This window comes from Astatotilapia calliptera, chromosome 2 (assembly GCF_964374335.1).
Source record: "Astatotilapia calliptera chromosome 2, fAstCal68.1, whole genome shotgun sequence".
NCBI classification, from domain to species: domain Eukaryota; kingdom Metazoa; phylum Chordata; class Actinopteri; order Cichliformes; family Cichlidae; genus Astatotilapia; species Astatotilapia calliptera.
In genome coordinates, this window is record NC_137423.1 from 8,332,828 (window position 1) to 8,357,137 (window position 24,310).

Consider the following 24,310-nt stretch of genomic DNA (forward strand, 5'->3'; position numbering starts at 1 on the left):
AAAAGGTGCTAAATAAAAGTTGTGGTGTGCACCTTTTCGCTCTGTCATTGTACTGTGTTATTAGGCATAGCTTAATATTTTAACTATGTCAGAAAATGCTAAAATTAACTAAAATACTAAAATAAACTCTATTTTTTAATGTCTACATAAGTAATTAGTCTGCTAAATCACTGTGCCAAAGACTCATTCATTCACATTTATGTCTTCAGGGTCCTTGGTCTTTGCCGTTACTGTCACTGATGAGGACTCTGGTTCAAACGCCCAGCTACACTACTCCCTGATGGGCCGCAATGCTGAGAAATTCAAGATCGACCCAGTCAGAGGTGCCATCACTGCCAATGAGAGGCTAACTGGAAATTCAGAAGTTACACTTACAGTTCGAGTAAAAGACGGCGGAGCCAATCCCAAAACAGATACGACTACCGTGACTGTTCGCTTTGTTACTGGAGGAAACTTCCCTGTCATTAAGTTGAGGGAACGTGCGTTCACATTCCCTGAAAGCCAGCCAAGCAACCACATTGTTACAACTGTGACCGGGTCTTCTATGAGAGGCGGGCCGCTGTCATATTACATTGCCAGTGGGAACCTGGATAATGCTTTTCATATCGACCAGCTGTCAGGCAAGTTGTCTATCAGACATCCACTGGATTATGAAAACATACAGAAGTATGTCCTCTGGATTGAGGCCAGAGATCAGGGCTTCCCACCTTACTCCTCTTATGAGAAATTGGAAATAGCTGTGCTGGATGTGAATGACAATCACCCAGTATTTGATAAGGATCCCTTCCATGCTGAGATACTGGAGAATCTTCCACCCAAGGGGGTGCTTATGGTCTCTGCCGTTGATCTGGACAGTGGGCCAAATGGACAGCTGGAATATGCCATCATTGAGGGCAACAAAGAGAACAGTTTCAGCATCAATCGAGCCACCGGTGAAATACGAACCACCAGGCCACTGGACCGGGAGAAGGTGGCTCTGTACACTTTGAAAGTCAAAGCCACTGACCGCGGTTTGCCACCCAAAAACACAATAGTCAAAGTACTAATCAACGTACTGGATGTGAATGACAATGCCCCCAGGTTTTCCAAGATCTTCAGTGCTACAGTGGCTGAAAATGCCCCTGTGGGTTACACTGTCACCAGAGTCACCACCACTGACGAGGATGCCGGTTCAAATGCCATTAGCCGATATTCAATTACAGATACCAGCCTTCCATTCAATATTAATCCAAACACAGGAGATATAACAATTAGCAGGCCACTCAATAGAGAAGACACTAATCACTACATTGTCAAAGTGTCTGCCCATGACAGCGGCTGGACAGTAAGCACAGATGTCACCGTATTCATAACTGATATTAATGATAATGCCCCCAGATTTAGTCGACCGTCTTACTATCTGGACTATCCTGAGCTCACAGAGGTGGGCTCTCTGGTCACACGGGTGTCCGCCACTGATCCCGACGAGGATTTCAATGGCAAAATTTTCTATTTCATCCGATCCCAGTCAGAGTATTTTAGAATTAATGCCAGCACTGGAGAGATATTTGTAAAGCAGCAGTTAAAATATCAGAACTCAACAGGTGCTAGCAGTATAAATATAAACCGCCACAGCTTCATTGTGACAGCCTCGGACCGAGCACTCAAGCCTTTGATGAGTGAGACAACAGTTATTGTGAACATTGTAGACAGCAATGATAATCCCCCTGAGTTTAATTCCCCCAGCTACTTTACACCTGTCACTAAAAGTGTAAAAGTTGGCACCCGACTGCTCAGGGTTGTAGCTCAGGACAAGAAAGATTTTGGCCTTAATTCCGAGGTAGAGTACCTAATGACAGGTGGAAATAGCTCTAGTAAATTCAAACTAGATAAAACAAGTGGATGGATTACTGTTGCCTCTTCGCTTACATCAGATATGAATAAAATTTTCCAGATTAAAATCACTGCAAGCGACAAAGGAAATCCTCCGTTGTCTGCACAGACGACAGTGAGTATAGCAGTTACGGAGGAAAACCACCACACACCCGAGTTCTCGCAAAGCCAAATCTCAGCTACTGTACCTGAAAGCCTTGCTGTGGGAACAGCAATAAGGACCCTGTCTGCAAGAGACAAAGACAAAGAGATGAATGGCCTTATCACGTACAATATTACTTCAGGCAACGACAAGGGTCTGTTTGCACTTAACAGTAGAACTGGAGTGTTATCCTTAGCTCACCCTCTGGACTTTGAAGAAAAGCAACAGCACGAGCTTAGGGTTTCAGCCACTGACGGTGGTTGGATTGCAAAAACAAGCTACATCTCAGTCACAGTACACGTGACTGATGTGAACGACAACCCTCCTGTGTTTGATCCTGATGAGTACTTCCCCATTGTGCAGGAGAACGTTCCCAGTGGCACCACCGTGATCAAACTGAATGGTACAGACCTTGATTCGGGAGCTAACGCGGTCATGGCTTATGTGATTCAATCGTCAGACAGTGACCTCTTTGTTATTGACCCGAACACGGGCATCATCACCACCCAGGGCTTCTTGGATTATGAGGCTAAGCAGGTCTACCATTTAACAGTCAAGGCCTTCAATGTCCCAGACGAAGAGCGCTGCAGCTTCGCCAACGTCAACATTCAGCTAAAGGGAGCCAACGAATACGTGCCGCGCTTTGTCTCCAAACAGTACTACTTTGAAATCTCAGAAGCTGCTCCAAAAGGAACAGTGGTAGGGGAAGTATTTGCCAGTGATCGAGACCAAGGAGAAGATGGAGTAGTTTACTACCTCATTTTTGGTAGGAGCAGAAAGAAGGGCTTTGGCATCAACAAGAGGACGGGCCAGATTTATGTCACAGGTACTCTGGATCGTGAGAAAGAGGAGAAGGTTTCACTGAAGGTGTTAGCCAAGAACGCAGGAAGCATCCGTGGGGCAGATATTGATGAGGTGTTTGTGAATATCACTATTCTTGATGCAAACGATCCGCCTGTTTTTACTAATGAACTTTATGATGTCCAGGTCAGTGAAGGTCTCTCACCCGGTGGTCTGGTGACTTTTGTGAGTGCTGGAGACTCGGACTCTGTCCCAAGCTGGAGCAGATTTTCCTACTCCATAGCTCCTGAGTCTGATAAAAATATTTTTACAATCAACGCAAAAACTGGCCAAGTGTCTGTGGCTGCAGAGCTAGACAGAGAGACAATTCCTGTGTATAATCTGACGATTCTCGCTGTGGATACTGGCACACCTCCCGCAACCGGAAGCACCACGGTGATTGTGAATCTTGAAGATATCAATGATAACGGCCCGACTTTAACTAAAACCTACGCTGAGGTCATGGAGAACCAGAGAGCTGGCACTGCAGTCACAACATTGACAGCCTCTGACCCAGATCTACCACCCAACCAAGGCCCCTTTCTATATAGCCTCCTCAATTCTGGCTCTGCCAAAAGCTACTTCAGTCTTAGTCCAGCTGGAGTCTTAACCACAAGTCGGGAGATTGACAGAGAGCAGATTAGTGATTTCTACCTCTCTGTTGTGATCAAGGATTCTGGCGTGCCGCAAATGTCCTCCACGGGAACAGTTCACGTGAAAATAAATGATCAGAATGACAACCCTTCAGAGCCCAGGTCCATGGAAATCTTGGTCCACTACTTTGGAAACATGTTTCCTGGTGGTTCTTTGGGAGACGTTAGACCCCAAGACCCGGATATTCAGGACAGGTTCCACTGTTCCCTTATACCTCCATCTTCAGGTCTGTTTAGTATCCCAACTGGAACGTGCAACCTCAACTCTAAAGCTCGCTCAACAGATGGAACGTTTGACCTAACCATCCGCAGCAGCGACGGTGTCCACGGTTCAGTTAGTAACACAGCCAAAGTCCTCTTCGTGGGCTTCAACAATGCTACGGTGGATAACAGCATACTCATCCGACTCCACTCTGACGGAGTCAAAAGCTTCCTCACCAACCACTACCTCAGCTTCCTACGCATTGCCAACTCTCAGCTAGCAGGACTAGGCACAGGGGTGCTGATTTATGGAGCATTTGAGCTCAACAATCAGACTTTCGTGATGGCAGCTGTGAAACGTGGCCACGGACAATATGTCAACCCGAGCGGCGTGGCCACATTCTTCCAGAGTATCAAAGACATTTTATATAGACAGAGCGGGGTGCAAATAGATGCGGTGGACCATGATCCTTGCACACGCAACCCGTGCCAGAATGGAGGCAGCTGCAAGAGGCGTCTCAGTGTCGGGCCTGATATTAAGACAGAAGAAAGCGTCCCAGTGATCCTTGTTTCCAACCACCCCCTGCAGCCCTACGCCTGCAGCTGCAGGCCAGGATACACAGGAGCTCTGTGTGAGACGGACATCGATGAGTGCCAGCCATCGCCCTGCCACAATGGCGGCACCTGCCATAATCTGGTGGGGGATTTCTCCTGCACCTGTCCAGAAGGTTTCACCGGCAAGGCCTGTGAGAGGGATGTCAATGAATGCCTTTCCAATCCCTGCAAGAACGGGGCGTTGTGCCAGAATTTCCCAGGCGGTTTCAACTGTCTCTGTAAATCCGGCTTTGCAGGTACTACACACGCAGGAGTCACATTTTATGTTTGACCTTAAAGCCACTCGTGTTAGGCTTGGAAAAAAGCACGCGGGGACACGCACACATGCGCGCATTAAAACTCCCACAATACTGGAGTCACACAGATGACTTTAGGTCCAATGAAAATATTTGCTTCTGAATGTTTCCAGGAGGTGTTGTAGCCATAGCATACAAGCATCACTGCCAAAAACAGTTTGATTTTTGGATTGCTGTTTGGGGGGCGGGGGGTATCAGCTGTGATGCATATCAGCCCGCCATGTTTGCTTTAATAAAGAGGATGATGCGAAGCTGACCGTAGTCAGGACTTGAGTCTAGGCTCCACACGCAGTTCACCACTATCGCATTTCATTGTGTGTGTTCATGTGCATGCAACTCTGGCCACACACAGATACATTTCTGATCCAACTGTATACACAGGGATTTCTTAATCAAGGATTTCTCATTTGGCAGGGTTTTGAGCTGCATGACAAATGAGCAGCTTTATAACAGATCCAATCAGGCCTTTTAATTTGGAAATGTAATGAATATGCTTCATTATTACCCTAGATAAAAAGGGAGTGGATTTTAAGTGGAATTACATTCAAGGTCATCTGGACCTGTATGTTGTTCAGCCTCTGACTGTAGCATCTGAAAGGCATTTTCAAAGCGGGCTGTAGCAGGCAATTTGCCTCAAGTCAAGTCATTACTGTCCTTTTTTATTATGATGATAAAAAATGAACACAATTCTTTAGGTTTCATCAAGATAAATGACCCTCCTGCAGAAAGGCACCTATTGACTTACAGTAGTTTGCATGCCCTCCTGGTGAACTCTCAACTTCCTGTTTCCACAACTGGTGTTTGGCAGCAGAATCTGTCTCCATTAAGCAACTTGTCTCAAGATTTACAGCATAAAATGCATTTTCAAAAGTTCATTGTCAATCTTTTTCTATTTAACCACTCATGAACCGTTTGTTCTCTCGGAGCCAGTGTATTATTTGTATTATCAACGTCGCATTCCTTATCGTGATGTTTAAACTTCATTTATATGTTTGTTTGTATGTATGGTGGCCATTTGTATACATTCCAACTATTTGCCTTTCTGCCCTGCAAAAAAAAAATCCCACACAAACAAAACAAAACCAAAACCAAAAAAAAAACAGCCTCGTCCAAACATAATTTGCAATGAGTTTGAAAATCTGATTATTCCTAGTGAGAGGAATCTGCCAGTTGAATGAGATCATTTCGTTTTTTTCCTATAAAAGTTTCAAGATGTTGTTTTTGGTCAAATGATATCATCTTGGGCAAGCAATGCTATTTCCAAAATAGCTTTGTGAAACTGCACTGAAACAGGTGAACTTACAGTTTTCACTTTTATCGTATTGTTGTTTGAGCTTGAATGAGATTTAAAGGTGTAGTACGTAGTTAAATGGATCTTTTTTTTGCAGTGCATTTCTCAGCTGAAAGGCGTGCATGACTTGGCCTGTGGGGAAAGTGAACTGTGTTCCCTTTGGGGTTTTCCTGTGTTGTCTGCCACCCCATCCATTTTAATTTGTGTTGTTCTGTGAACCCAGGCAAAACGTGTGATTCCATCATCAATCACTGTGAGTGTAACCCGTGTTTTAATGGCGGGTCCTGTCAGAATCGAGTGGATGGATATTACTGTCATTGTCCATTTGGTAAGTAATAGTAGGAAACTTTCAGGGTATTACAGAGTCCCGCTAAATTGAAAAGCAAGATGGACAAATTCAGATGTGCACTCTCCCAGCAGCTATTTCATTCTTAACCTTTGATTTCTTAAACAAATGTGGAAACTGTCATTTCATTTTTTGTCTCCATTTTTCATGTGTTGTATTGCTGTCCTCAGTAGTAGTCTCCAGTTGATGCAAGAAAAAAAAAGTTTTCAACTTTTTGAAGAGTCTTTTGCAAGACTGTGATCGCACAGCTACGATATCTGCTTTGTTACTTCTATATACAAAGCAGATAATGCTGCTTGATAAAGATTCTGTTTTATCTGTAGATATTTTTATCACAGCAGCACTGTGAATCATTCATTGGCTTCCTCCATGATTCCACTTTCGGTCTGTTTTTTTCCTCAGGGGTTTTCGGCAAGCACTGCGAGTTGAACAGCTATGGCTTTGAGGAGCTCTCCTACATGGAGTTTCCGTCTCTGGATCCCAACAATAACTACATATATATCAAGTTTGCTACCCTGAAGAGCAACGCGCTGCTTTTATACAACCACGATAACCAGACCGGAGACAAGGCGGAGTTCCTGGCTTTGGAGATCTTCGAGGGACAGATGCGCTTCTCTTTTAACTTGGGAAGTGGAACTTATAAATTGATGACCATGATAAAAGTTTCGGATGGGCAGTTCCACACAGTCATTGCCAGGAGAGCTGGGATGGTAAGAATTCCTGTTTTTTTACGATAGAAAATATCTCATACTCTAAATGTTTCTCATCATTCGCTCTTGCTTTAAGTGGCATATTAGTTTTTATGGGTCTAGCAGCAAAAACATTTAGGAAAATCAGAAAATGCTGCATAGTTGCAAAGGGACTGCACATTCAATAGCATTTATGTCCTGAGCTTTTATAGCTGAAGCTGACTCCAAATTTGGCCTTATATTCTTTTTTGCACCATCAGATGATAATTAAACTTCCCCAAACCACGGGTAGCTCAGCTTATGGTTTTCATGGTTTGTAATTATATTTTATTGCTAGTTGTGATTTACAATACCAGGATCCAAAATGGCCATGAAGGTTGAAATCCTGTCTCCTGTGCTCTGAATGAGAGGCTTCTCCCTGCCAGCAATGCAGTGGCAAGGCAGGAGGAGGAAAAAAAATCCAGCTAGGCCCTGTCAAGCCTTCTATAATGTAGCTCTCCTGCTGGACTTCAAATCTGTCATTTCCCACCGTGCACTGGGAGTTTCATAGGAAGCTGGTAAAATCGTTAAATTGTCAGTTTTGAGATGGTGCAGAGTGACGGGTGTAAAGGAATACAGCACACGTTGAAAGCTGTGATTCTGTCTGCAAATGGTACCCGGTGAATATTATGCAAAGGTGGTCGTGTTGGGGCTGTTGAAGAATGAGAGAGAAATGTGAGTGTGTCACGCCTGAAGTGCCAGCTCCCTTGAGCGGTGTAAAGTGAACCTGATCACCGTGTTTGCAAAAGGTGCTACGGGTCATTTCGGTGGCCAGGCTTGAGGTCTGTTCTGCGTTCCTGCACCTAAATTCTGAGCCAATCCCGAAAGCAGACGCAAACCACGGACACGGTCATGCACTGCTTCACCGTGAAGGCTCCAAGTAATCAGAGGGAGCAGAGAGTTCACAGATACTGCAACCATCTCAGTTACTGTCATCTCTGCAGGAATTAGTTTTAATTGTCAAATACCATAAATGTTAGGCAAATTGTCTCAGTCCAACGAGTTACAGTGTACGAAGACGTCAGTTTTAAACCACAGTAATGGAAAATGTTAATAGTTAAAGGTTCAGTGGAGAGTTTAAGGAAGGATGTAACTGTTTCCAGCTTTAAAGCATCCAAAGCATCGGTGTCAAAATTCAAACAGCCATATTGCCTTGTTCCAAGTGAGTTTATCTTAATGTCGCGTCCTTTAATATATAATCTACAGTACCATTAACTGTATTTAGCAAAAGCATTTGAATGCAACATCAAAGTGCATTTCATAAAGTTTGACATGTTTCTCTTTGCTTCTGTATTCGTGGTTAACACTGCAGCTATTGGTCCAAGTGCCATAAACAAAGAAAAAGAAAAAGTCATTTCTAGTGTAAAATGTGAAATTTCTCAACTGTTACTCATTAGCTCCCAAACAGAACCATATCCGTGTCAGATTTAGCTTATTTTTTTAACCTAATGAAGGCCAACTGGATTAGAGCTGTTTTTGAGAACAACTACTTCTTTCGGCTGCTCCCTTTAGGCGTTGCCACAGTGGGTGATTTGCCTCCATCTCACCCTATCCCTGGCATATCTTTGTGTCACAACAGCCTTGTGCACGTCCTCCTTCTCTACATCCATTAAACGTCTCTGTGGTCTTTCTGCCTTCCTCCTGCCTGGCAGCTCCAACTACAACATACTTGTCCTCGTGTTGCCGTGCCGGACCATCTGCTCTGCAGTCTGAAAAGCTGATCAATTTCATTTTGCAGAGTTTGTAGTAATCTTTGAGGGCATGAAAAAAAGAGGAGTAGTGGTTGAAACTATAAACAGAAATCTCCATGGAGATTTGAGAATACAAAAAAGGAAAAACCTTGGATGAGTCATTCTTGTCAAAGATGCAGTGTTTCTGTACTCTTAGATCACATTTTGGTGGTGAGTAGAAGAATAATAAGCATTATTTGGATTAAATTATACATTAATACCAATTACAGTGATATCGTGTGAGAACAAACTCAAATCTTCTGACAATGATGTTTCAAATTCAGTTTGACAGTTTAGGACTGCCGCTGATTAACACCAGCAGCAAATCATTAAGTTTTGGATTAGGTGAGTTATTTGTCCTAGAAACAAGCACAAAACAAATGTTACTCAGCTCATGTACCACAACAGAGAGTAAGGTTGTGGTCCCACCCCCCCACCCCCCACCCCATTGTATTAGTCATGGGGAAAACAATGATCTCCTGTGGTGCTTTCTTCAAATTTCCTCCAGTGCTAGCCAAGCTGAAAAATACACTCCTCATTTTTTGGGGGATGCATTTGCTCTTCATTTCTAAGGTTTCTTTTGAGAAATTATTCCTCCTGCACAGTTCGTGACAGTTGACAGTGAATGCAGAAGCATGACTGCAGTGCCTTTGATCACAGGAAAAACATTAATAAAATGTTTATGTGGTTCTGATGTTCTTTATGGCGCCTCGGAGTCACAAATGCGTTCTGTTGTTCTTCGACTCGTTCTTGTCTCTGTAGTTTTTTCTCATTTGATTATGTGTGTTCGTGTGTCTGACTCGGGTGTGACACGAGTGTACTAAATGAACTCTGTGTGTGTGTGTGTGCCCGGTGGGTTGTGGATGATTTGTGTCAGAGATGCAAGCCAGTGTGGTCCGTATTTACTTAAGCTCCACGAGAGGTGGAGCGTGATTGCCCTGGTTTTTCAACACGTTCACACACTTTTCCGGGCAGTTTCCTCACCAGCCCATTTTTATTATTTTTTTCTAGCAGGGTCGTTTCTTCTCTGAGCACAGAGGGAGAAAAGAGAATAATCCACATCTGGCCAAAAGCTTTTGTCCCATTAACGGGAAACGGGAAACGCTTGCTGTAATGTATGGCATTTCTGTGCCCCTCTCCCATTGAACACTCATGAAATAAAGAAAAATAATGTGACTGCATGGCTTGTGGTGAACAAAGCTCACATTAACCACTGAACAAGACTTAGGAACACAAATGTTCAGGAACATATACTGTAACTCATCTGAATGAAGTAACCCTCAGCTTATGGTGCCAGAACTCATGAGTAAAAGATATGCCAACGGTGCTTGAGAAAATATTTATTTATATTCACACATTCTGATGGGTTTTAGGGTTTAGAAATTTGCCTTTAAATACTTCAGGCAGGGAATCGGGAAGGAAATACAATTGGTTTGAGGATTTTGTTCTCTTGTGACAATAAACTTTGAACAATAAGCATATAGCACCCATCAGGTTGCTCTGTCCCTCTGTCGTTCACTGTCACAATATGGGGTTTAATTAAACAGCTGTTGCCATCTTTAGAAGAAAGAAAAAGCTTAACATTTTTGGAAATACTTATTCACCATCTGGTATAACAGAGAGAAAATTAATACCGCTTTCATATATAAGTTGGATATGATTTTACCAGCACACAGCTTAGCTTAGCACAAAATGGAAAATCTTTTGAGTACTGAACTTCAAAGATGATGCTAGCTGGATATTATAACCCTCTGACAGAATAAGTCTGTACCAGGTTTTGTGCTAAGCTAAACAGCTTACGGCTATAGAGGTCGTGCTGACACGTGAAGCCAGTCATGGCGACAATTTAGGATCAAGTGACAGAAGCCTAAAGACTGGTCTGCAACCACCTGGCAACCACTGGTTATGAGGTGAATATGAGTATTCCTTGACCACTTGTCGGTGGTTGTTGGATGCTGAAGGCAAGAATTTAGCTCAATTTTCCACAGGTTGTAGACTTTTGTTTTGTTTTATTTTAATGAAGATATAGTCCAAAATATATTGAATTGCTCCATTAATAACATAAAATTAGTTTAGTTACTCAAATATTTTATTTAACCTGCAAAGAAAATGGTTTAGCACTGGTGCCCTATTTTGAGCATATTTTTAGCATGTGTCCCTTTTTTACATGGGACTGTCTTTAAACTGACCACTAACAAAAGGAGTATAGATACATTTGCTAAAAAACAATTTGAAATGCATCCTGTGCTTAAGCCCCAAATGAAAAGCGCGGGGGGGGGGGTTCCACATTCTGGAAAAACACTCTTAACAAAGAAAAAGTGACTGATAGACTGATATTGACTGAGTGTTTTATGGCCCACCCCCACCACAAATAACAGTGAGTGACACATGTTGTTGGTGTTTATGTCAACCACACTCTTCCAGAAACATTTTTTTACTTAAATGTAATTTCCTCCCTGAACAATAATTGTGTGAGTCAGTGTAGCTTCACAGCTGTTTCTCTTAAAGAGAATCACACGTGACAGCAGTATGTGTGTTCTTGTCATCATGCAGGCTGCATCCCTGACCGTGGACCTGTGTGGTGATGACCAGGAACCAGGCTACTGTGCTGTGAGCAACGTGGCAGTGCACACTGACTGGTAAGAAAGCAGCACACACACACAAAAACACATATATGCATGTATTGCCCAGTACGCTGAACAGCTGTTTCTATGATCCGTAGAAACTGTGAATGGGAAAGCGCTGTTGACAGTTTCACTTCTGAGGACTGGAAAACTTGATGAATAATTTTTCACAACTGTAAAAATAATGGAAAGTCATACATAACCAAAAGGTTTTGTATACCTGGTGTGAGCATACTTGTCTAATATTTTACAGCTGTTGCGTTGCGCTCTGCAGTGAATCAACACTTCATAATCAAGAGGTTTAATTAACCACATATTGTCCTTCTCATCAATGGATGACGATCCGTGTTTTCCAACATTTTATGGCTTTAAAATGTTGCTGTATGTGCAGCAGCTTGCACAGATGTTCTGTATCCTTGAACTTTTCAACTTTTCTAGAGGTTACCTTAGAAGACTCATTACTCTGCCACCTCCTTAGTACAAATTCCATTTAATGTCCAAGTGTGTCCTTGAGGCTCTACTCAGGCACTCGTGTAAACCAAACTGTGTATTTCGAGGACTGAGAAGACATCTAACGCAACATCCAAGGTCTCGACTGTATTCCTCTGACATTCTCAATACACTTGTCAAAGTTTACATCTGAAAATGAGAAAACAGCTTACGTTTCAGCTGCCATTTCTCAGGATAAACTTAGCATGGTCTATTTCCCTTTGCTTAATTTAGACATTTTGTGAGTTAAAGGACCCACAAGATGATTCATAAGAACAAAGTGAACTTTGTTAGGAAGCTTCATAACAGTAAGCAGCAATTTATATTTTTGTCTTGCCTTAACTGTTTTTCTTTAAGCAGTACTTTAGAGATGAATTGCAGAGGTTCAACCTTTAGTTTCACAGTGATGCTTCCAGTTCTATTAAGTGCTAATCTCTAAAGTAGAGAGCAAAGAATGAAACTTTACTTTTGTTCAAACAAATATTTCTATATTTTTTTCTAAATTTTTATGGCTATTCTGGTTAAAGTGTTGACCTTTAATTCTTTTTATTGTAGTGAAAATTCCTTAATGCTGTAGACAAAGCATTGTGACCTTTACTCCTGTGTTACTGTCTAAGTCTTCCGTTGTATGCAAATTGCTTAAAATGCCTTTCTCTTACATATTTCTACACAAATAACTCAAAGTCAGAATGAAGTCATCTGTTGCAAATATGTGATATATGATGTAAACCGTCATTAAATTACTGGATGACCAGTGCTGCTGCACAGAGCCAGGCCCTGTGGGGCGAAAACTTTAGACTGTGCATGTTTTCCTGTGTGTTTTTCGCTGTGTGTGTGTGTGCGTATTTTATATGTGTGTATGCGTGAGAGACAGATTTGGCAGATGAGGAAAGGCCACAGAGATCAGCAAAGGTTTATTTTGCAAGGGTCTTGGGACCATATTGTTGTGAAACTCGCTGACCCACGTTGTTTTTCTGTGTAAGCTTGTGAAAATGTGCGTGTCTGTGTGTGTGCTTTGAATACTTGAATGCATTTTTTAGCGTTTGGGTTTCTGCTCATATGTTCCTTTCTGTCGTGATCCATTTTAAGTCTTTGTGCACTCCTGTTCATCTATCTGTGTGCGTGTTTGTAGGATCCTCGATGTGCAGCCCAACAGGCTCTCTGTGGGAGGCGTCAGGTCAATAGAACCCATCCTTCATCGGCGCGGTCAGGTCGCCACCCACGACTTTGTCGGCTGCATCATGGAGTTTGCTGTCAACGGCCGCCCGCTGGAGCCCAGTCAGGCGCTGGCATCGCATGGCATCCTTGACAGGTCCGCATCCCAACCTCTCCCCCTTTACTCCCGCTCCCAGCCTCTCTCCATCTCCTTTTTCTTCTTCCCATCTGTCCGTCTTCTCTAACCTCCTTGACTCTCGCTGTGGGACATCTGTTCACACTTTCAAACCCTCTCGGGAGTTTTTAAAAAGATGTCTTCTTTTTTTTTTGAAGTACAAATGGAAGATTTTTGATGGGGGAAACCAATTGCAGAATTCCAGAGAATTTTTTTCCTCACTGTCTTCCTCGTGAATAGCGAAGCGAGGACAGATCTTTTAATATGCTAATTCTCTGAGGTTCTTTATGGGGTTTTTTGTATTGCCGCACGGGAAGAGAAATCACAGCTCATCTGCTCCTGTTTTTGGAGTTTCCTTTTTCCGCGGACCCCCCGTCTGTGTGGCTGACTTGTCAAATTCACTGTCTGATTGTCAGTTTGTGTGTTATTGTGTCCGTAGATGTCCGAGACTGGAAGGAGCCTGCACCACCAGCTCCTGCAGACATGGGGGCACCTGTGTGGACCACTGGTCTTGGCAACAATGCCAGTGTGTGGATGGCTTCACTGGCAAATTCTGTGAGAAATGTAAGTATATGTCTTTGAAGTCTCTCTTTTTGCTGAGTTTGCACTTACTTAGGAATATTCTGCCATGATTATTTATGAATTATCCCTCCTGAGTCATCATACTGCACCATGTAGCTTAATATAGACCACATCGGTGGGTTCTGAGCTTCATTTCAAAGCATTTGTGTACTTTATAGGAGATAAATTCGACTTGCATCAGAGACCTAAAAAAATGCAGAAAACCCTTTGAGACACATGAGAACTGACAGAAACTTATAGCTACTGTGTAAGGTGCAACATTGTGTTTTGCGGTGTTACCGGTAATTATTACCAGATTTTTTTCAAAGACTTTGATATTGTTACTGGAAACAAACAAGATCATTACTGCGAGCTTTTCCCTGTTTGCCATCAGGTTTGATTTTGTGGGAAATCTGCTGGTTTGCTTACTGGCACGAAAAAAAGGATGAGAGACATTTTCTTCTAGCACACATGGAGCAGAGCAGGCTTTCTTAGTGCCATATGTATTGTTTGCTGGAAAGAGAAAAGAAAAAAAATAAACAACAACAAGAAATGCCGTGAATAAAATATGTCATGTAGACTCTAGGGCCCTGGTTAATTTAATTTAAAGAACAGATTGTGTAAAGATTTACATTTTTGAACCCTGTGAATGTGGGACAGAAACATTCATCCTCAGATAATAAGTGGCACGACAGACTTGTGCTACAGTCCTATTAGAGAAAACAGTGGTTGGAGTTTGCGGCACAACCAAAATTATTGTGATTTGGTGCATTGAACATGCAATTTTGCAACTTTGTGGAAATTTTTTGGAGATAATATGCCAATTAACTGTGATAAATTAGCAAGAAAAATCCCATCTACTTTCACAATAACTGCTTACATTCAGGGTCAAAATCTTACAAATAGCGATAGTTACTGCAGAACGGTGACTTTGCTACAAAATGACATAGGTGCTCAGCAACATTGCTCTTATTTGGGAATAGAACCAGAATACAACCAGCCGAGTTGAGTCCCCTGTTGCAAAGAGACCCATCGCAGAGAAGTTGCACCCATTAGCACAGACTGACTGAGACTGATTGCAACATGTTGGGAATCTGTCTGGATCAGTAAATTAGACGGCAGTTGTCTCAGATGGAATGTAGTTCAAGTCAGACTACAGTTGTCTAGACACAGGTTGCCTCCCACACCTGTCCAGCCGTGCTCGTGCAGAGGTTGAATGTGTTGCAGGCTCAATCTCTCGGCAGGAACTGGTCACTGCAACTACTTGCAGTCAGTCTCTGACAGTAAGAAAACTCACCAACACCAATTTTTCTGAGTCTCAGTGACTGTTGATAAATCTTATAATTTGTTAAAATTCTGTTTCATTTTCATCTGTGCTCTTATTTCTAAGCACATTTTAAATAGAAAACTTAAAAGTGACTTTTGAGCTTTTTTACCTTTTTCCAAAATATACAAATATCCTCATAAATACACTGCTTTCATGAAATAATCACATCAGTATTTTATTAACATTCATATGGCTATTTATCCTGGATAACATGCTAATCTTTTAATAGTGTATTAGCAAGAGGGCTCATATTCATTATAGTAATAATGAAATATGCCAAAAGGCTTGTTGCTTCTTGAAATGAAATGATGCAATTAGCAATGCCTCAGGTTTATAGTTAACATGCACACAAAATTCACGTGCCATCCCACTAAGTAATAATGAGATGGCTTGCAGTTTTCATTTCAGTTATTTTCCTACTTAATCTCTATTAGAAATCATTATCTTGCTCAGCGATACACGGGCTGTTCTGAAAACTGACTCGATGATGTTATGGGAAGATATCAGTAATCGCTGGTAAGAATGGAAGGACCGATTCGTGGTTATGGCAGTCGGATTAGGAAAATCATTTGCACCTGACCGTCCGCCAGGAGCAGAGTGGAAATGGAAGTTTAAAAGCCGCCTGCGAAACTCGTGTGAAGTCACAAGATATTTTCTGTCTTTCTCACACAGACATGACAGCCGACACCGCTCTGTCTCTGGATGGTACTGGCCGCCTGGACTACACCCTGAAGCAGGGCCCAAAACGTGACATCTTGCTGAGACGGTCTCTGCAGGGAACGACCTCTGACCCCATGGGTCCCAGCAACTTGAAGGTCAAGTTCAGGACACGCAGCAAGACCGGCACTCTGCTGCATGTGCAAGAGAGCAGTAACTACACTACTGTTAAGGTGAGGAAGGTTGCCTTGTGTGTGAGTTTAATGAGTTGGCAATGAAGAGTAAATTTCACAATAAAAGCTTTCCAAATCATGCTTGTGAACAGTAAATAAGTAGCTATGCTTAGAAAGGGAGGCTATTCACTAAAATTTAAAGCCCTGGATCAACTCAGGTCTAGTAAAATGAAGCTTCTGTCTTTGATGTTTCATAGATTATCTATGAAGTTACTATGTAGATGATATTTTAAGCATCTACATACCAGCTTCTTTTGGTATGACAGAGCTGTAGACCAGGCAGTATCTTGCATCACTAACAGTATTTACGCCACAGCTCCTGATACACTGTTAAGACACCTTGAACATTTGTATCCTAAACATGTCTAGGTAATATATATTTCTGTGTGTGCTACGTTCCACTTTCATTCTAGGAAATCTACCCCGTCTTTCTCACCCACTTTCTTTTACTCCAGTCTGTCTTTTCTCTCTTCTCGTCCTGTTCAGTACACCCTCCTCCCTTTGCCTGACCGTGGGCAGCTGCCCAAGGAGGCCTGAGCGTTCATTCATCCTCTTCAGTTTCCATGTAGACACCCTGCAGTCTCAGCAGCATCAACCCGTTCCCACTTCAGCATCGGGCTTTGTCTCTTATGATTTTGTTTTCCGCCACTGAACAGCTTCTGGTGCTCATCAAATCACCACTGCGGCTTCCTAAATAGTCCAGAAAAGTATTATAAGTGCTTTGAAACCTAAAAACAAAAGAGCAGTAGGGGAATACATACTGTGGGTGTACATATGTTGAGAGAGAACTATATAAACTGAGAAATGAAAAACAAGATGTTTAATAGATAAACTCCTTGATTGGTTTTCCAGCTTGAGAGCTCTTAGTATTCTTTGGCTGGGGAGACTTCCACTTTTCCCTTTTTACATCAATTCTTCCGGAAGCGACTTATCACTGCTGATTTTGGGGGAGGTGGGTAGGATTACTTTTCCATCGAAGTCGGGAGAACACATGCGATTACCATACACAGTGTAAGCCACAAATTTGCTGTGCGTGCCAAAGCCAGCTTGATTAATTTCTTTTTAAAGCACAATCGTCGTCCCTCTTCAGTAAAGAGCCTTCTCTTGTGGCCGTTGGAATATATGCGCTTTCCCTAAATTTGTCGTGCTTGAGCTTCTGATCATCTTCTGGCTGAGTGACTGTAGCTACACACACAAGTTGTGAGAACATGATTGACTGCAGTGTGTCCCAGTGGGAGAAAGATTTATAGTATGAGCATCCAGCTGCATTTTTGTTTTCGATCTCCGACCATAGTCTGAAAGCACTGCTGTGGTAGTTTTGTGGGGACTGAGACAAGACTTCCTCTCATCGGTCATGATTGATACTGACACGATAACTTATTGCATTAATCTAAAAAACTGCAGTTTTAACCACTGTTTATCTCGACTTTCTTCAAAGACTATTTTTATTTTATGCTTGACATCAGAAATAATGGCAGTTTGCAGATTCACATGATTGTTAATGTCTTTTATATACTGTTTATATGCATGTTTTTACCAAAGCCAGCTAGATCCGGTTTACTCTGATCACTCTGAGCTGTGAGCGAATAACTAAAATCTAAAATTTGCTTCTCTTAGCTGAGGAACGGCAACATCCACTACATCTCAGATGCTGGCGTTGCGGGGAAGGTGGAGCGCACCGTGGTAGACGCAGTGGTTTCAGACGGCCAGTGGCACACGCTACAGCTGGTCAAGAATGGCTCAGCCACTGTGCTCCAGGTGGACAACGGCCAACCCAGGGTCATCCAACATCCCACACAGGATTTTGGAGGTCTCAGCGTTTTAACCTTTTCGCTTGGTGGGATTGGGCCAGGGCCAGCTCAGCAGAAAACTGGAGCAGGTAAGCCTGGACAGTGTAGCTGTTACCTGTCATTTATTGGGGGGAAGAGTAAAAATGATGGACATGTGGACATATGGGCATTTGGGGTGTACATTTTCCTGCATATAATCTTTACCAGCTTTCAGTTTGGATTTGGGAGACAGACACTCTCTAAGATTAAGATTAATCTTAAAACATTTTCCTTTTGGTAAAGCTTATAGTTAAGGCTGGAACAGGCCTTCCTTAGTTCCTTAGTTATGCTGCAATAGACTTAGGATGCTGGGGGCTTCCCATGATGCACTGAGTATTTCTTCTTCACTTACTTACACCACTTTGCATTTAATCATTAGTTATTATTCATCTCTGTCCCTTTTCCACAGTATGCTTTTTGTCCTGTCTCCCTCCCCTCACCCACAACCAAGTCTCAGCAGATGGCCACCCACCCCTGAGCTTGCTTTTGTCTGAGGTTTTTTCCTCATAAAAGGGAGTTTTTCCTTCCCACTGTCGCCAAGGGGCTTTCTCTCTATTCTTGTAGGGTCTTTACCTTACAATATAAACTGCCTCAAAACAACTGTTGCTGTGATTTTCCACTATTTAATTCCAGAATTTAGTTGGAATTGGCAGGAAAACTGAAACTTTTGGAAAAAAGCTCCATGCAAAATAAAACCTTTTCTTCACAATGACATACCCTGTCTGCGACCAGACACCTAAAATAACTTCAGAATTCCAGGGTTTGAAAAGGACCAAGATGATTGCCAGAAGTTGATCGAGAGAAAGCATGTTGTTCCTTGTAACAGAAGGTTTTGGTTAACAGTAGTCACTCACACATAGTATTTTTTGCTCTCTACATGTTGGAACAATCAATATAGCTTAACTAGCCAAAGTTAGTGGACTAAGAAGTAGAGAGGCTATATGTAACATATATATTATCTATATAGAATAAATAGTTAAAGGTTAAAAATGGAAGACATACAATAAGTTTTCTTCCATATAAGTTTTATTTATCAATATACAGGGTTTGCTGCCTATAATCACTAGTTAAACAACACATACTGCTGCCACTGTCAGAAAACTACACTACACACTGTTGCTATGACTTGACGCTGCAGAACTGGTGGCAGAGTGGGACGGTGAAACACACCATCCGTTTGCCAGATTTTCTTGTAACTGGCTGCTAAGAGCTCACTTTAATGTACTGTGACTGTAGTGTTGCAGAGTTGAACCCCCAAATTACAGGACAAATTTGAATGGGAAAAGTTAGAGAGGGGAGTTTGCCCTTCCTTAATTCCACTACAGATCCTGACACAAGACTGTTGGTGTGTCTAAAGAAATCGCATTTAGTCAGAACAGCTCCTGTGCCTCCTCTTCCTCCTCATCCTCCTCCTCCTCCTTCTCATTAAAAAGGCTTTTTTTTTAAAAACTCATCACATTTAGTCAAGAAAATCAAATTTTAGATACATGACGGTCCAAGTGGAATACAATTAACAATAGTTTCACACACATGTTAATGATTTTGAAAAACTCATTCACTCTTTACCCAGCGTAAGTTACACATCTAGCAGTGTTTTTACATGTTATGGAAAGCTTTTCTGCAGACTAAAGGCGTGTGCATGGACATATAGCACAAGTATGCGACAGCACACGTGAGCTCATGAATCTTTATGAATTCAGTACTCATTTTTTTTTCTCCTGCATATGAATTAATAGTCTGCTCTTTCAATTGCTGACCATATTTGGTGGCGATCCAACAAGACTCTGAGTAACTGGCCTGAAATCTATTTCTATTTGACACTGCGAAGATTTAAAGTTATGAATTTACGGTAGTTAAATAAATGTTTCTTTATCAGAGTATCATTTATGGACAAAATAACTAATTATAATTTAATCTGACTTCGCCTTGGAGCGTCTGTCTGTGAAGCCTCATCGACTCTTTTCTTAGTTTAGATTTAAATCACAGATCAGATGTCCTCGAGCATGAGTTAAGAACAGTTTGGAAAAGGTGAAAGAGAGGGTTTCCAGGAGGAGGTAATGCAGCACAGTAAATTTCAGGGTTTCAGGGGAGGGAAAAACTAACCTAATACTATGGACTAATATGGTAAAAATGAGCAATTTGGATGATTTGTCAACCTCTTTTACACAAAGACTGGGGCATATTTCAAAACAAACATATCCTCAGCACGCAGATCTGTGGCAGACTGTTTGTGAACCCACCCCCTAACTCAGTGTGTATCTGAGCATTTGTGTAGCGCTGTGTACTCGCTTTCTGAGGGCTAATGAAAAGACACAAATGGATTTAATCTGCACTGGGATAAATTCAATAAAAATGTAATTGCACCGGTGAGGTAGCACTGTTAGGCAACACACAAAGCAAGAGATTAAATTAGACACAGAGACGTTCATCCAACCCAGATGGATGTCTTGAAGCTATAATGCCTCTGACGATGGATTCTCTGTTAGAAAATATTTCATATTTCTTCTCTTAAATTGACCAGTGATTTATTCTGCCAGTTTTTAGAATATGATTTTTCTATTTTTTCATTGGAGGAGGTGCTTTCCATGATGAAAATCTTTTTATCCTAAGCTTGAACCAATTACCCATCTAAACAAAATTCCTTCAGCTCTTATTATAGTTGCCAGTTCCTGGTATTTATGAGGAAGCAATCCAGCTTCAGCAGACGTTTTGAAAAAAAACATTCGGTCTGGTGGCAGTCAGAAGCAATTCCCCTTCAGGCCACTGTAATGTCCCTGTTAGCTGCTGTTGGCTGTTTCTTGTTATCTGAGCCCTTTCTTTTCTTCTTTTTGTCCACAGGTTTTGACGGCTGCTTGGCCTACGTGAAGTACAACAGAGAGAACCTGCCATTTATGGGAGAGCACAGCCTCGTCACTTTAACCAAGACCAGTTCATCCGTCAAAATAGGCTGCAGAGGTCCCGACCTGTGTGAGAGCAATCCATGCTGGGATGGCCTCATGTGCGTCAACCAGTGGTACACATACCAGTGTGTCCCGCCTGGCGACTGTGCCTCTAATCCCTGCCAGAACCAAGGCAGCTGCGTGCCGGACCCCCACTCTGGTTTCACTTGTGTATGCTCCGAGCTCTACACAGGCAAGACTTGTGAGACCCTGGTGGCCTGTCTGGGAGTCGAGTGCCCTCAGGGTACCGTGTGCAACACGGCGAATAATGGTGGATTTGTCTGCAGCCCCAGTCCCACATCAGAGACAATGGTCCTTCCCATCTGGGCGGTGCCAGCTATTGTTGGCAGCTGTGCCACTGTCCTTGCCTTGGTGGTGCTCAGCCTGATCCTGTGCAACCATTGCAAGGACCGCAACAAGACCAAAGTGCCAAAGGAACCCAAGGAAAAGAAACCCAAGGAGAAGAAGAAGAAGAAAAAGAAGAAGGGTAGCGAGAATGTAGCATTCGACGACCCAGATAACATCCCACCATATGGAGATGACATGACTGTACGGAAGCAACCGGAAGGGAACCCCAAACCAGACATCATTGAGAGGGAAAACCCTTACCTGATCTATGATGAAACAGACATTCCTCACAACAACGAGACGGTCCCCAGTGCTCCCTGTGCCCCCTGCAATGCCCCAGAGGCAGATATTGAACATTATGATATAGACAATGCCAGCAGTATTGCTCCTTCGGATGCTGACATCATCCAACACTACAAGCAGTTTCGCAGTCACACGCCCAAGTTTTCCATCCAGAGACACAGCCCGCTGGGCTTCGCCAGGCAATCTCCCTTACCTCTCGGAGCAACAAGCTACACCTACCAGCCCCAGTACACCCAAGCACTGAGATCCACCCCCCTCAGCCATTCCCACTCAGCCTGTCCTACTCCAAACCCTCTCTCCAGACACTCTCCAGCCCCGTTCACAAAGCCCTCCTCCTTCTACCGAAACACTCCCACCAGAGAACTCAACCTGGCTCGTCGTGAGGGCAGCCCGCTGGATCTGCACAATGATATGTGCCAACCGCCACCCATGTTCAACTACGCCACCCGGTTGGGGAGGCGCAGCAAGAGTCCACAAACCATGGCCGGCCACGGCCACACCTCGAGGCCCGGCAGTCGGCTGAAGCAGCCGATCGAGCAGATCCCGTTGGAGACGGGGCCTCCTGTGGGGCTGTCCATCGAGGAAGTGGAGCGGCTTAACACTCCACGTCCACGCAACCCCAGCATCTGTAGCGCTGACCACGGGCGCTCCAGTTCAGAGGAGGACTGCCGCAGGCCGCTGTCAAGGGTTCGTAACCCCGCTGATGGCATTCCTGCCCCAGAGTCCTCTTCAGAAAGTGACTCACATGACTCCTTCACCTGCTCAGAGATGGAGTATGACCGGGAGAAGCCTGTGTCCTACAGCTCCCGGGTCCCCAAGCTATCGCAAGTCAACGAGTCAGACGCTGACGATGAGGACTACGGCGGGAGGCTTAAACAGAGGCGTTACTCGAGTCGGAGGGCAGAAGGAGGGCCTGGCGTTGCCCAGATGCCCTCTACTGACCAGCACTACACCCTACCCCACAAACTGGGTCAGCAAGCCGGTGGCTTCAACTGGGACAATCTGTTGAACTGGGGCCCTGGCTTTGGGCATTATGTAGATGTGTTCAAGGACTTAGCCTTGCTTCCCGAGAATGCGGCAGCAAAAGACATTGAAATGAACAGTGGAGATGGCTCAGTGACCATTCTTAATGAAGGAGAAGCTGAGCAATATGTATGAGACTATTTATTACAATGTTGTACAATATGGTGTCGTTCTCCAATTTAAAAAAAAAAAGAAGAAGAAGACTGTACATTTCCAGAGAACATTGGACTTCATGTTTTTTGCATAACTCAAAATAATAAGACGACTTTTAATGCAGTAAGGCAGAAAAATGGCACCTGTAAAAGAACAGATTTCATCATGAGCCACCTTGGAATGGTTTACCAGTCTTTTCTAGGTTCAGACTGTACATTCGTGCATTCATCTCTCTGAGGCCTCATTACAACATATCCACTGACACTGAAGAAAGAAGTCCATGTCTGAATTCAATTTGGTGACTGCAAAACTCCATTCACATTATCTTGATTAAACACTTCTGTTCTTTATTACCAATACTGCTTCTCCTTTCCAGAACCTTCTGTCACATTCGCAGCGGAGAGATAAGAGCGTAGATAATTTAAAAACTCACAGGAAGAGAATTCCATAGAGCAAGAGAAATCTCCCAGTTTCTGTCTTTTTAGGATCATTTTTCTAATTTACTTAAAAGGAAGCATGTGTGTTTGATCTAACTGCACCTGTAGGTGACGGGACACAGCCCTCAGTGTAAAAGTATGAACATTGCTTTGCTCGCACGGTATTGCAGACCCCACCGATGTTATGATCCCTCTGTCTGTCCGTCTGCCTGCCCTGGTGTGTTTTCTTAGAGAGGACTGGCTAAACGCTCCAAAAGTGAGATTTAATCAAGCCCCCTGCCTTACAGACATTTGAGGATTTCAGTACGGGACAGAACTATTCTGGTTTTTGGGCCCAAGTTCAGGAAGAGAGGAGATTTTTCAGGAGGGATGATGGTGAGGGTGTCGTTAGTCACAAAACCACATTGTCAGACAAGCCAAGTGTTTTCAGGCAACGATGATGATGATGTATGAATCCTGTAAACATGACCCCAACTAAAACACTATGAACTTGTGTACATTTTTTTTTAAATTCATGAGCAATCATGGAGTCATTTGTCTTGATGTTGGCGTCCCTGTTCATTATTTTGACGTGTATGGTTTCTACATTTTTGTACTGTTTATTAACTTAAATTACTTAAGCTGTGTTTTTATGAATATTTTCATATGCTGAAATGTATGTTCTTACTTTCGGGGAAAGTAAGATTGAAGACTTATTTTTTACATTTGTTACAAATGTAACATCAGTATTTTCCACTTTTGATAAAACTATAACATGCTGTATGCTTTGTACCTGTAAAAAGCCAATAACAGAATAAAAAAAGTATTTATTTAAATGTGCTTTGTTTCTCTTTTTCCCCTCCTTTCATTTAGATGCATGTATGCGTTGGCAGTTTTTAAAAATAGCCACCTTCATGCTCAGATTACACCCCTTCCCAAATCATTCGGGTGGTAAGTTATGTATTTTTGCCTCAGTCTGTGCAGTTTTTCATTTGTGCAGAGTCTCAACTAAACATTTGAAAAGGCAATTCAGGACCTGAACGAAACTGAGCCACCTCACTCGCAGCCAAACAAAACATCAAGCGGACTCCACGACGCAGGGCCCTATATTGCTTTCAACAATTATTTACATCTGTATTATTGAGCAGAAAGGCTTTTTTTTTTTTGTCATAGCTCAGTGATTCGGCATGCAACATGCTTATCTGCTCCATCATCGAGGGGAGAGAGGCCACGAGAGAAAAGGCAGGGAGCCATGAACCCCGTGAAGAGTGACAGCCTGAATCTGGGTAATATACCGCGAGGAGCTCGGTCTTGCAGAGAAATCTGTTGACCAAAGCCTCTTTGAAAAGGCTCTACCACTACAA

General features: G+C 42.9%; 1 protein-coding gene across 1 annotated transcript in view; it reads left to right on the top strand.

Moving 5' to 3' along the window:
- Positions 1–23,782, top strand: part of fat4 (FAT atypical cadherin 4) — a 100,323-nt gene extending 76,541 nt beyond the window's left edge. Inside the window, exons 9-17 of the mRNA XM_026183531.2 lie at positions 210–4,559; positions 6,134–6,238; positions 6,659–6,966; positions 11,268–11,353; positions 12,960–13,139; positions 13,597–13,721; positions 15,718–15,935; positions 17,553–17,814; positions 20,603–23,782. Coding sequence (XP_026039316.2) covers positions 210–4,559; positions 6,134–6,238; positions 6,659–6,966; positions 11,268–11,353; positions 12,960–13,139; positions 13,597–13,721; positions 15,718–15,935; positions 17,553–17,814; positions 20,603–22,512 — 7,544 coding nt within the window. The 3' untranslated portion in view covers positions 22,513–23,782. The remainder of the gene's footprint in view (positions 1–209; positions 4,560–6,133; positions 6,239–6,658; positions 6,967–11,267; positions 11,354–12,959; positions 13,140–13,596; positions 13,722–15,717; positions 15,936–17,552; positions 17,815–20,602) is intronic.
- The last annotated feature ends 528 nt before the right edge of the window (positions 23,783–24,310 follow it).